At 44.3% G+C, this 14843-nt stretch overlaps 1 protein-coding gene across 5 annotated transcripts in view; it reads right to left on the reverse strand.

Moving 5' to 3' along the window:
• Positions 1–8674: 8674 nt before the first annotated feature.
• PHLDB3 (pleckstrin homology like domain family B member 3) overlaps positions 8675–14843 on the reverse strand; it is a 100616-nt gene continuing 94447 nt past the window's right edge. For all 5 annotated transcript variants that reach the window (XM_088449738.1, XM_088449734.1, XM_088449735.1 and 2 more), the window contains 4 exons: positions 14299–14430; positions 13969–14152; positions 12893–12978; positions 8675–11255 (listed from right to left, as the gene is read on the reverse strand). In XM_088449738.1, coding sequence (XP_088305864.1) covers positions 11121–11255; positions 12893–12978; positions 13969–14152; positions 14299–14430 — 537 coding nt within the window. In that variant the 3' untranslated portion in view covers positions 8675–11120. The remainder of the gene's footprint in view (positions 11256–12892; positions 12979–13968; positions 14153–14298; positions 14431–14843) is intronic.

Here is a 14843-nt window from a genome sequence, read left to right on the forward strand (position 1 = left end):
TGAGGTTTGAATCCCAGTATGGGATTCTGAGATTATTTAATAGGGATTATCAGAATGTTTAAATATTCAATTGTTTTGAATGTTTTAAATCAATACACCATTCATTTTTAGGTAGAATTTTTAAGTTTAACCATGATGTTTTATTGAATAGTATATATATTATGGATATGAATCGTGCATGTCTATATTTATAACTTGTTGAGATTTTTTGTCTGCAACATTTAAGCTGGGCATACACGTCCAGATAAAATGCCTGTCAGACCGACAGACATTTTATCTGGCAGCCTGCCAAGTGCAGATGTCCGCAGCATACACTGTGAGATTACTCACAGGGCCTGATTCAGAGTTGGGAATAGAGTGTGATATCTCTCTCAACTGTGAACCTGAACAAACCATGTTGCAATGCAAGGGGTGTAAATACATAAATTTTTTCATATGTGGGGTAAATAATGGCTGCTTTTGCATGTAGCCCACAAATACTGCACAGCTTTATTATTACACTACAATTTAGAAGTCAGTTTGGATACACTCCTCCCAAATCTAAATCTCACTGCACATTTTAAATCTGCCCCACCTGCAGTGCAGCATGGTTTCACTAAGATGATCAGTTGAGAGAGATATCTCTCTCTATTCCCAACTCTGAATCAGTCCCACAGTGTATTAGCCAGACATCTGCGCTCCGCCCCCGGGGAGGAGACATTTCCCTGTTCCTTCCATGGGAAGGAACACAGAAAATGTCTGTCTGTCGGCCGCGGCTGGGCATAAACTGCCTGATGCGGCCGACAGTTTACCTCTTAAGTATCGCATCGGACGGGCATGCTGGACAATGGCATGCGGTCAGCCTGAGGAAGCAGACACAGGGTCTGTGAAACGCGTTGCTGCTATTGGTGCCTTCTTCACATTTTTTACATTACGGTTTGGCACTATTTATGGTTATTTTATAATTTCTAATATATTTTATATTTGTATTGATTTTCTTTTTTTTGTATGGCCATATATGAAATAATTTTAATGGAAGTTAAATAAAATTATTTTTAAGAGATACATACTTTTTCATTATCGACGGACATCGGGATTTAAAATGATTGTCTAAGGCGCTTATAAAATTGGAATAAGGTGAGCAGGATATTATTTACTATTATTCTGACTTAATGACAACTGATTTGCACTATGGAGGCATGTTTTATTTTCTTCACATAACAACTACTGCCAGGATTTGAGACCCATCCAAACCGATTCATCATTGCTATTGCAACCACCGTAGGACCACGGTGTTGATCTCACCTATAAAGGGTGAGTATATGTCTATATAATTTCATTTTTGGTTTTTATCACAAATTTACACTATATTTTTTTCCATTCTCTTTTTTTCCTCAAAATAACACAGATCCTTGGGAGTGCCGGAATACTTCTATACAAAAAACTATCTTTATCCGGATCTCTGTTGAAAGTTCCGATTATTCCAGGCTGCACCTTCTTTCGGTTCATTTATAAGACCACATAAGGATAGTATCGCCAATCATCCGAACCTATTTTTATCATGCTGGACAATCCGGCATGCCCGACCAAGCAATATTTAACCCTCAGTTGCCCGCACACACGCTGCAATTATCAGGGAGATCCGCGGAGAAATGCTGATCTGAGCACACCTAGGTCAACAGGAGCGGATGATATGTTGATTGGCAAGTTAAATAATTGAATGAAGAAGCAGGTATATAAGGACGTCCTGTCCTGTATATGATTCCACTTTGATAAAGCCCCCATATTGGAGTGAAACCGGTCAGATTTATCTGCCAGTGATTATATATTACAGTAGCTTTGCTGCTACGCTACTGAAACTGCGATCTTGTTCTGTGGAAGCCTAATAGACTGAGGGCTGTATTCAATTAGAAGCAAAAAGTCCTTTTCGGCGATACTTTTTCGCCGATGACGTAATTTTCGCCAGTTTCAATTTATCCCCGTATTCAATTCCAAATACTTTTCGCCTAGGCGGAAAGTCAATGCAATGGACCCAGCAAAAACGTTTTGCCTATGAATAGCAGGCGGAAAAAAGTGCAGAATTGGGGTTTTGGGGTGCAAACGTGCGAAAACCACCCAGCACCCTTTGGACAGCCCCCCAAAGGTAAACTGTGTCAAAAAAATGTAAAAGAATATTTAACAATATTTCATTTTGGGAGTGAAAAAAACAAAAGTTGGTGTACGAAGTTAAAAACTAGTGAAGTAGACTCCAGGGGGGTCCCCAAGTATTCTCCAGATGTTTTTATGATTGCAGGTGGTTGCAGCAGGTGGATTTTTCACGTTTTTAAAACATCACATTAACAACTTCATAATATGCTAGTACCCATTTTCATTTACCCCAAATTTCATGGGACTACTCATTTTCACCAAAACAACCTCCAAAATACTATTCTTCACCACTTTTTAAAGCACGAAAAATAGCACCTATTGAGACCATTTAAAGTGGCCAAATACCTTCAGCAGGGCTATTCGGGGGTATCCAGAGTGATCCCCCATGTCAGACCATCTTTTGGGGGGTGTCAGACTGATTTCCCCAAAACTGACAGTACTTTTCGCCGATTTCAGTTTCGCCGGGTCCCGTTTTCGCTGGTTTGGAATTGAATATGGGGATAAGTGGGGACGAGCACGGTGCTTTTTCACACATAAAACCAGCGATGACGGCGAAAAGTCTCGCTTCTAATTGAATACGGCCCAGTGTCTCAAGCAGGGAGCTGGAAGCTCTATCAGCACATACTGTATATACAAGCAGCTGTGACTCAGAACAGGTCACTTGGGATTGTGCATTGGGAACTCCCTTGGTTATCAGCTGCACACGTGAAACACCGACCAGACCCCACTACTTACCAGGAGTGCCCACCGTGAGCGTGCTGCATAGGAGGTGTGTCCTTCCAAACTCAACGGATTAATCATGGGACTCTGCAACTAGGTATCAATGTGGTGAGAGACTGGGATAACAGTGTGCGCACTTATATCATACAGAAAGAGAGTTTTATATACATATATTATTGGATTTTCCACAAGTCATTCATTTGACAAGAGACTGCTCCAGGCATCAAAGATCCAGTGATTCATGTCTATTAGAGGCAGTATATTTCATATATTTCAGTTTTCAGGAGTGTATTTGAGTCTTTCTATATTGGATAAATGTGATTATTTATAAGTGTAAATGTGATTATATGTACTGACATATTCCATTTTTATAAAGATAATTAATATTATATAGGTGGTGTCTTGAGAATTTTTCTGCCATTTCGGGAACTACATAGTATATTATTTATAGGGCAGCACAGACGGTGTAATGGTTAGCGATACTGCCTCACAGCACTGAGGTCGTGGGTTCGGTTCCCACCACGGCCCTAACTGTGTGGAGTTTGTATATTCTCCCTGTGCTTGCGTGGGTTTCCTCCGGGTACTCCGGTTTCCTCCCACACTCCAAAAATATACTGGTAGGCAAATTAACCCCAGTATGTGTGTGAGCATGTGATAGGGAACATAGATTGCAAGCTCCACTGGGGCAGGGACTGATGTGGTTTACTATTCTCTGTAAAGCGCTGCAGAATATGTGTGCGCTATATAAATAACTGGTAATAATAATAATTTATTTGTTTATTAGCGCATTTGTTTATTAGCGCATCACCATTGTCTAGTTGTGGTATATCCATATTAGTAGTGGGCAGACACAAGCCCATTGGATGAATTTGCTGCTTTTATTTATAACTAGCTGGAGTACCCGGTGTTGCTCGGGATTTTAAGAATGTTTGTTTACACATCATCCTCCAACCAACCTCTCCTTAGGCAGGCCTCACAAAAAGTGTGACAAACTTCCCCATCAACAGTCCTAAGGTCTTCGAAGGAAGTAGGACCTGTAACGGTGTAAAGCAAACTTCGGAGATAGAAGCATTCAAAATTTGTAGAGTGTAAACAGGGCCAAGAGCTTCTGTTGCTCTGATACCAGGATGACCATCTACAGCGACTCCCTGTTTTCTGTGCAGAAAAACTTTGGGAGAAGCATTCCATGTGTAATATTTTGGCAACTCACAGTACAGCAGGGTCCTTGCAAAGTCATCATTTTGACACAGTTCGAAGAAAGAAGTCAATGTTATTGCATAATTTGGTATAGTCAGAGAGCTGAGAATGCTGGCAAAGCCTTCTAAAGCTCTCTTCGATAATAAACATTAAGATCATGACAAAACATAACACAAAATGCTTGGTCCGAGGCCTTACCCATATGCCGTGAGGCCCCACAATGAGCGTCCAGCAAAAATTGTGTTTTTAAATTAATTAAAAATGAACAGTAATTCATTTAGATGTAAAAAAAAATGTAGTTGCCTCCGCCGTGTTTTAATACGCTCGTATGTAAAATTTCACGATCTTCGCTTGTAAACTGCGGATTTGTATAGAAAGACAGAAGGACAAATTTTCTCTTTTATATAGTATAGTAGAGAAGATAGAAAAGAAAAAATAGTAGATAAGCTAAATCCTTTTCTAATTCCGTACCTGACCTGTAGAGGGCGAATGCTATGCAAAAATTGTGTTTTTTAATTAATTGAAAGTTAACTAATTAATTTCGATTTCAAATCTGTGGATTTGTATAGAAAGACAGAAGGACAAATGTATGCTTTTATATAGTAGATATTCTATTCATTGATTAGCGCCCAGTCTTTTTGTTGCTCTGTTTTATATATTAAATCATAGTTGCCTACCTTTAATTTCTTCCCCTCGGGAGATCTCTGTGGAGAAGCAAGTGAGTTGTGATGGGGGCGGGGCCTGACAGTTCGCGTCATTAACCCCCACCCCCTTCACGGTAAATAGCCACGATTGGTGCACATTTACATAGGGGGCGGGGCTAAATGGCCCGATTCATGAACAATTGCAACATTTAGCCTTGCCCTCTACACGGGGACCCGCGATCACTGCGGAAATTCTCCCCATTCTGCCCACTTCACTAGGAAGTGGGCAGAATGCGGGAGAAGTGCCTACCCTTCCAGGGGTGCATGGGGTTACCCGAAAAATCGGGAGGGTAGGCATGTATGTATTAAATGTGATCTCTCACGCTAACGGACGTGCCGTATGATTCATATTTGAGATTCATAGACAATAAGTATATATACAGAGCCTTCAACATGACCCCTTACATCAGGTACAAAATGCTCTGCTCCTGGACTTCCCTCTTAATTTATAATTGCAGTCACCTGTGTTGAAACACTCTGCTCTTCAATTACCTAGTTCAACACAGGTGACTGCAATCATAAATTGGGTGGAAAACCAGGCGCAGAGCAGTTTGTACCTGATGGAAGGGGTCATGTTGGAGGGTATGTATATATACAACGCTGGTATATTTAATTATACAAAAGAGACATATGTAATAGAGACCACCATAAAGAAGGTTAATTTAAGCAGTATTTTAGGGGAAGATCACAAAAGTTTATTTTCAGTATATTACACACTTCTAGGGGCATTTCTTGTTTCTGGGGGGGTTTACGCCATTCGCCATTGAGACGCACTGGTGATTTCTTGCGCACTTTGTTTTCTCTTCATAAATTGTAGCGAGTTACTCGCCATGTAATCTCATTACTTACACGTGCTAGGTTGCATTATCATGCATACTGGTTCAGCCCACAAAATGGCTTCCTCTACTCATTGTGCAGACCCACATTCATTCTTATCTATGCTAATATTATGTCTGTTAAGATTAACTGCACTATTTCTGAATCTTCTATAATGCTCTATAGCTCGTTATAATACTGCAATTCTTTTATTTTGAGCATTATTTAAAACTTCCTCTTTTTCCAGGATTACCTCATGACAAATCACGGGCCAGGCCACAGGCATTTACATGTCAACTGGTTAAGGGGAATTTGTCCGGTTGATTCAGACGGGCGACTTTCTATAATTATTGATTGAATATAATCATGGTAATAAATGTTACACAGATTACATAGATTAAAAGTCACCACGGAGACCTACTACCATATAAAGTACGATGGGTGGGCCGGTGCGTATTTGCCCAAGATGAGTGGGGAGTTTTATTCCCTTTAAATATTAATATGGGCACTAATGCTCATCAGCTAATACTCAACTAGATCATTTTCAGGTATGTCTACCAATGGTTATTAACAATGGCGGACAGAAACAGCGGATGGCCCTACCATAACAGTAGTAGGGGTCCAGTTACCGAACAAAGATGGAGCCTTACTATGATGCATGCCCATTCCCCTCGGTGTCCCCTGCTTTGTAGGAGGCACAAGAGACAGATCAGACCCTGCCAGGAATGCAGTGTGATCCTGTTGCACCATATAATGCAGGCCACATATGGTTCTAATAAGGTAGAGCCATTATCAGCCGCCTATATTAATACAGCCATTGCTGCACGGCATTGCAGGCAGCTTGTGTTGGTGCAGTATTGGAATGGGGGGAGACAGTGTTTTTCCCTGCCATCTTTCGCTATATTAATTGATCATCTTTACTATACTGGGTCTCGGGCGGGCCTGTGCTGTTGCAACAGCAGTGACAGTTGAACCCTGCAGGCAAGCAGCTATGATGGTAATCTGCCTGCAGTATGGCTGGAGTAGTAGCTACAATAGTGCTTAAATGGAGCTGGAACAGAGATAACCGTTTACGTAAAATGTAAATACAAAAGGGAGTTTTTGAAATACAGTGGATGGCCGGACAGTGGGCCTGATTCAGACCCGGTCGCAAGCGCTGAGCGCTCGCAACCGGGTCGATGGTGGCCCACAGCGCATGCGCGAGACCCGGCTAGCGACGGGCACTCCGTCGCTCCGGGTCTCGCACCAAAGGGGGCGAGCTGTCGATGTTGAGTGACAGCTCGCCCCCTTTGGTGGGCGGGCCGGGGGGGGTGGCTGCCCAAACGGAGGCGTTCCCATGAGAACGCCTGCCGTTTGGGGGCGGCCCCACTGACACCACGAGTGATGTCAGTGGAGAACTTCCGGCTCTGTCAGAGCCAAAAGCTCTCTGGAGCTTGCGATGGGCGAGACCCTACAACAAGGGTCTCGTCGCAAGCCGCTCGCAATAGCTGTGGGTGGTCAAGAGGCCGCTCCAAAAACAAAAAAAGTCCACCCTGATTCAGAGTGAGCGGCTCTGAATCAGGCCCAGTGCCAGTGCCGCATAGCAGCATCCGTCCCCAAGTAACCATATTAAACAATATTATTCCCGGGGAGCCCAGGCATTGCTGCACCTGCAAAGCTAGAACTCACAGGAACCCCCATTAGGCCAAATGTGTATGTTTGGATGCAGCACATTTAATAGAAACAATCTGTTGAAAGCGCCCCCATGTCCTTTCACATTTGTCATTTTATAATGCTGAGGCATGGTAATCATTCCCTATGTAGACAATTCTATTTTCAGTATCAGCATAGAGCATCCTTATGTAGAAAACTGTTCTATGTTATAGAGGCAGCCCTTATAACGGAGGTTTACTTGTGGTGTCCAAGCTGGACAAGAGAGATCTCTGACTTACACAGACTTACGTCTTAGTTTTCTATGGGCTCAATTTAAGAACGAGCCATAACCCCCTTAGCACCCACTAAAGGGGTTACAAGCTCTGTCCAGTATCTGACAAACAGCGCTAAGCCCAACTTACCGCTGTACGGGCTGTACTACTTACACCATCTGCAGATGGCGCTAGTGGTACATTCCACATTGCCGGCAATGAGGACTCAGCATAAGGACTATGCCGAGTCCCCTCTGGGTGAAAGTGCAATGCGTATGCGAGGATGGATGTCGCCGACAGCAGTAAGCTGCCGACAATAACGCGGAGGACAGCACCAAGGAGTCATTTATGTTATAACTCTGAAAACAGTATTGTTATTAAATGGAGTCCCAGGTGTTTCAGCCAATAATGTTTTTTCAGTGAAAAGTTTTGAAATATAAAGATAGCAGCAGGGGCGTTTCTAGAGAGGAGGGGGCCCTTGTGCAGCCTCCGTCACGGGCCCCCTCCTCTCCATCCGGCAGCGCACAGAGCGGTGCACGGCCAGCGCCGTACTTAGAGACTCTGGGTACTAGAGTGTGCCCACAGTCTATAGTGCATGCGCAGGTGACCGGGAAAATGGCCGCGGCGCCCATTTTCCCTGTACTGCGCATGCGCAAACGACAAGAAAATGGCAGCGGTGGCCATTTTTTACAGCGCAGACACCGGCGCAGACGTGGGACTCCGGAGAGGTAAGTATAATATGGGTGCAGGGTGGAAACAGTGGCCCGTGTGCACCGCACACCCTGCACCCATTATAAATACGCCCCTGGATAGCAGCCAATGAGTTGTCAGAAACAACCTGCAAAGCCTGCCTCCATGTCCTGATTGGCCCACGGGCCAGTCAGTCAAAACCCAGGGATGACCATCAGTTAGTGAAACCATCAATGGTTATCCATTGCATAGTTGGTAACCATCGATAGCTGCTTGCTATTTTGCCATCGATGGTAACCACACATCCCTAATCATCTGACATAAACCACAAGGCCAAAAAATCACTAGATCATTGCTAGAGGTCTAATTATTAAAAGGCACAGGAAGCCAGAACCTTGCTTAGCCATCCTGCCATTGAGATGGAGCTGGCTGAGTGCTGCAGAAAACGGTACAGTAGGCCGCGCAATACAGTGTTAGTCTATGTTTTGTACCAGAAACAACCAGCATCACCAAAAATAATCCAACATGGTTTTTTTTTTATTCATATGGTTAGGTATAATAAATAAAATAAATGTGGCATTTGTTATAAAAGGCATACCCTTCCCACGCCTTCACCAGAGAAAAATACCCCAGAATATACAAATTATACACACAATCCTGAACATTGTGACAGAAACACAGCGGAAGGTCTCGTACCTGCAACATTCGCCACAGACAACATAAATATGTACAATGGTCTGATATCTAACTGACATCCGCCTTCATTACAAGCAAAACACGCTACACAATATTGTGTACCCACCGCCGAAACACAGTGGATACAGCCATTTTGTGACCAAAACCAATATTCAGTCTAGTTAACTCAGAACTAGTGACAACCCTAATATATGAGGTACAAAATATCTCATGCCTCAGGTAGGAGATCTTTTGTACCTCTTTAATGATATAGAATGTCTCATGCCTCAGTGATGTTAGCAGTTCCCAGTGAATTCTATTTGTTCAGTCCACAAAATGGCTGCCTTCGCTGTGCACAGGCCACAGGTTCACCTTAAAACCAATTATATTAAGTTTTATTGATTGTGGTCAAAATAAAACAACAAAGCATTGGTCCTGCAAGCCTGTCACAAAAGCAAGCAGGCATGGGGTGAGCTATCCAAAAAGTATTCACCAATGTTTCCTGGCGGCAATCATGAATCACTGCTCTCCCACCTTTACCCCAGTAATGACCCCTGCTTTGTGCCACAAATAAAGCGTATACTTACAGATGTGTCCTCTCCTCATTCATTCTTGCTGCAGTTGTGCCAAACGGCCCCTCCTGGAGCGCCAGCTCCCGTGAGACTCTGCAAGCGCCGGAGCATCTTCTTCGCCCGAAAATGCGTCTTTGTCGCTATATGATGCGACTAGGACATACCAAGAGACTGCGCTGATTAATTTGATACGTGACACTTCGATATCTGTGCGCAACTGAGTCGCTTAATCTGTATATGAAGCGTAACGATGCAGGGGCTGCGGCTTTTTTTCCACGCCAATTTCCGTTGTGCTTTGTATGCAGACTCCGTTGCAAACAGATATACTAGTGTCACATATTAAATTAATCAGCGCAGCCTCCTGGTGAGTCCTAGTATGTGGCATTGTGACCGAGACGCATTTTTCGGTTGTAAAGGACGCACACAAGACGCCAGACGCTAACAGAGTTACGCGGGACCTGGCGGCTCACTCCCACCAGGCATCTCGTGCCACATAGAGTATTCAGGCTAGATGTTTGAGGACACCCATCATTCAGACATGTAAAATAAGACCCACCACTGGTCCGCTCAAACCTTGCCCTGATCTGTCCCAAAACAGCCCCTATTGTATGAAATCCTGAGTATTTCCATGTAATCTTCGTCCCTGTCTGATCCGCGACTCTGAACTCTTTCATCAAAATCAGGACCGAAAGTTATGTATGGCATTTGCTGGCCGCCTATGTGCCATCCACAGCATTAGGTAAGCCATGTTTATCCAAAGTCAAAATCACCTCCCCACAAGGTGCAGTTGGACAAGTATTGGAATGGTGGGTGTTAATCCATCATTGGTAATCTGTAGGGTGTTATAGTCCAGCTAAACCTACAAAGCACCCAGCCCAAAAAGCATAAACTACAAAGCTGCTTATTGTATGACCAAAGCCAGTAGGCCAAAGCCCCAAATCTAAATGGCCCCTTTCTTAGTTAATGCAGCTATATCTAGAGTCCACCTGCCAGAGAGGTCAATGAAACGCAGCATGGTGGCATCAGTGACAGCATCTATGTTGGCTACCAGGTAGGTACCGGCCATTACTGTGCTTATAATTATTCTCCGAATTTTGAGCGTCCTCTTAATGGCTATTATATACACCATTCGCAATGCTATTGGCCGATGATGGCTGACAGTCTGGGCCTTTCTGACTAGCCAGCAGATAATTCCTACGGTCTTACTTTCAGACAATCCAACATTAAAGTTCGCTTGTAGCCACGCAATGGAGGCTGCCATTTTTGTGTAGTTGATAGTTGCACTTTAACCTTTCCCAGACTGTGACAGAGATTCCTGGTATTTATGTCAAGGCACAGAAATTTGCAGTTATTTACAATAAAGCGGATAGACAGTGGTATTTCACAATTTCTAGAAACAACGAGAATGAAATTGTTAACAAATGTCCATTGGGGACATATATATATATATATATATATATATATATATACCCCCAATCTATAGAAGTCTCAGCATAGGACAAATAATGTACACCAGGGAACATCTGGTAAACTTCACATATCTTCTTTCACACGGTCCATAAAAGTCTCTTTATTCTTCTTCTGTGCAGCCTGCCGCATTTCTCTCACAAGTTCCTTCTTTTATAACAAGTCTGTTCAATGAATCTGTGTTCCTCTATTTTGTACCCAGTCTCCCTTGTTCCTCTTCAAGGTCCTGGCAGAAGTCCCAAAAGGCCTCAGTACTTCAAGTTTTCCTCGGCAGCAGTAACCATGACGTCCATCCAGATCCTCATGGCCTCTGGGGTTGGAGCCACCATACAGAAGAGGCGTTCGAAGGTCTTCAAACAAAAAGTCAGCTTGGGGTGTGGACTCTGGAAAAGGGAAAACAGCGGCTATTCTCACTTTGTTTTAAAAGACCACAAAATGAAGCAATCTCCGGAACATATTAAAATGAATATTTCACAGATAGCTGTGGTGATACAACGTAATAACAAACTTCCGGCTTTTATGTCCACTCATGGCCTATTACAGAAGACAACAGCTGGCACTCCGCTACACAGCAAGGGTACATACAATATCTTTAGTTCTGTCTCTGGGTGTTAAACAGGCTGTGTTCAATATTGCATGTTTATATTGAAACCTAAAATATGATTCTCCTATTTTAATACTAATGATAGGAGACACAATAAATGACGCTAGCAGCTAGGACGGGCTCCTCTTCAATCAGCAGACACATTACAGAGGTGTCCTTATGCATCTTTGCTCCAGTGGCGGTAAAAAGCCCCTCTCGGCACGTGAGACCCTGCTAGCGCCAGGCGTCTTTTTTGCATCTCTTACAGCGGAAAATGCAAATAAGTCGCACTGCTATGCGACTAGAACGCACCAGCAGACTGTGCCGACTCATTTTATGTGACACTTGTATATCTGTGTGTGACTGAGTCTCTGAATCTGTATATGAAGTGCTACAATGTAGCGGCCGCAGATTTTTTTACTCCAAGTTCCACTGTGGCTCATATATAGACTCAGGTGCGGGAAGCCGATGGAAGGAATCCCAGCCATCGGCTTCCCGATTGTCTAATCCCGGCAAGGGGTTAAATGACAGGCGTCGAAATCCCGACGCCTGTCATTTTACCTATGCCGGACGGTGGGGAGGGGGGGAGGGGGGGGGAGGGTTAGGTTTAGTGTGTCCCCCCCCCCCCCAGTTTAGGCACCCCCCCTTCCCCCCCGGGAATTTAGGGTTAGGATAGGGGAGGGTTAGGTACCCCTGAGGGGAGGTTAGGCGCCCCCCCGGTTTAGGCGGTGGGGAAGGGGGGGGTTAGGTTTAGGCACTTAGAGGCGGGATTAGGGTTAGGCACTTAGGGAGGAGGTTGGGGTTAGCCACCCCTAAGGGAGGGTTAGGGCTAGGGGGTAGACTAGGGTAGGAAATACTTGCCTTGGGACGATCAGGATTTTCACTGCTGCCGGGATGCCGCCGTAGGGATTTGCCATGCGGCCGGTGGTCAATCATACTGAGTCCTCGAGTGCACTCAGATATACAAGTGCCACCCATCACATTAATCAGCACAGTCTCCTGGTGCGTCCTAGTCGCATCGGGTGAAAAAAAAAGACGCCAGACGCTAGCAGAGCAGCACAGGATCTGGCAGTCCACTCCTGCCAGGCAAGTCTCGCCGCATGGCGTATTGAGGCTAGATGTATCTGTAAGTATTATATAACTGCTAGACTCTGGGGGTGATATAGCGTTCAATTAACTTCTATTTGCAGAGCGTGCCCAGCGTGTTTTTGCTCCCCGCACGCACCAAACCTAAGTATACACGAGTATGGGTGACATGTCATATGCACATCAATCGCAGAATCATATGCATTCCAATCGCATCTACACTTACAGAACAGGACAGTGCCTATTACATGACTATACAAACCCAAGAGTCTGCACCCAAAACCTCCAAATCCTTACCATGCAGCAGTTTGGGGGACATATGTGAAATCCCTTCCGATTTAGGTCACTCACCTTAAAAGCACTGCGAAGATGGTCATAATACACTTCTTCTATGGCCTGGAAATAGATCACCCCTTTCAGCTTCTGCTCTTCTTTGTCTGCAGGAAAAAAAAAACAGATGAGTGAGCAGTGATGTCAGCGATTATAATTGGTGCATTGTGATGTCAGGGGCTATAATTGGTGCATAGTGATGTAAGGGGCTATAATTGGTGCATAGTGATGTCAGGGGTTATAATTGGTGCATAGTGATGTCAGGGGTTATAATTGGTGCATAGTGATGTCAGGGGTTATACTTGGTGCATAGTGATGTCGGCAGTTATACTTGGTGCATAGTGATGTCGGCAACTATACTTGGTGCATAGTGATGTCGGCAGTTATAATTGGTGCATAGTGATGTCGGCAGTTATAATTGGTGCATAGTGATGTCAGGGGTTATAATTGGTGCATAGTGATGTCAGGGGTTATAATTGGTGCATAGTGATGTCGGCAGTTATACTTGGTGCATAGTGATGTCGGCAGTTATAATTGGTGCATAGTGATGTCAGGGGTTATAATTGGTGCATAGTGATGTCGGCAGTTATAATTGGTGCATAGTGATGTCAGGGGTTATAATTGGTGCATAGTGATGTCAGCTGTTATAGTTGGTGCATAGTGATGTCAGCAGTTATAATTGGTGGATAGTGATCTCAGCTGTTATAATTGGTGCATAGTGATGTCAGCTGTTATAATTGGTGCATAGTGATGTCAGCAGTTATAATTGGTGGATAGTGATCTCAGCTGTTATAATTGGTGCATAGTGATGTCAGCTGTTATAATTGGTGCATAGTGATGTCAGCAGTTATAATTGGGGAAACTGTCTGTTTCTGCAGATATATTACAGCTAACCAGTTGTATGTTTTCTAACTATGATCTAGTGTAAGAGATATGCTGGGACTTCTAGTTCCACAATAGCTAAAGAGCTCATAGGTCACCCCTGAGCTCTGGGCAGCATTTAACTCACCTAAAGACTAAAACATGTATACAAGACACATTTTGAACTCAACATTAGGCCGTTCTAGCCAGAGAGAGATGGACAATATGGCAGGTACCTGCGTAGTAGGCCAGCCTTCGCTTCTGTCTGTCAAACACAAACCAGCGCTTCTTCCATGTTTTTATCCGACCGCCCATCTTCACCAGGTAACCCTTGCAGCACATTGCGCTGACCCTTACGTGTGGGCAGGTCTCCACACTGTGACCCGACGCCTCCAGGTACGATCTGAGGTCCAGGGGCGGCTGCGAGGAAGACATTGAGAGGACTGTCATCACCTATGCACAGATCTAACTTATTACCAGGATTGGCCAATACCATCACACAGTTACACTTTACCTCCCCCCCCTCTATATTTCAACGTCTGAGCTATGGGGTTTATTGAACTTACAGGCTCCGCAGTAATCTCGGGCACGACGACTGGCTGCACCATGGGTGGGCTGGAGAGACAACCGTCTTCTTTCACATGATTCTGGTCTGTTTCTAGACGTCTAGTCATTTCATTAGCTGCCCTCCTCTCCTCCTGTAATTAAAGCAAGAAAAAGGATTAGTAGAATAAAAAACCCTGCTGTCCCCTGCTCAGTACCCCCGGGGTACAGGAACAACAGGAGAGATGGATGCCTACAATGTGACAGCTAATGCAACACTATACAATGTAGAAAGATGTACTGGCAGACCTAAGCTGGCGATGCCGGATTATACGGAAGATGAGCAATGTGTGTAAAGCGATTGGCTATGGATTAGCCAATCACATTATTCTTACGTTCGTTCATGTAAATCAGGCAGCATCGCTGTATATATCAGGGTATTACCCCGAGTGAGGAGCCTCCACTCTCTGTCCTGCTCCCCCTCAATCCTGGGAAACACGGTAATGGTATGTGAGTCTTCCGGGACTGGGAGAAGCAGGCAAAGCATAGGGACTGGTTATCGGGGTAC

The sequence above is a fragment of the Taudactylus pleione genome, unplaced genomic scaffold (assembly GCF_031769625.1).
Source record: "Taudactylus pleione unplaced genomic scaffold, aTauple2 ptg000494l, whole genome shotgun sequence".
NCBI lineage: Eukaryota > Metazoa > Chordata > Amphibia > Anura > Myobatrachidae > Taudactylus > Taudactylus pleione.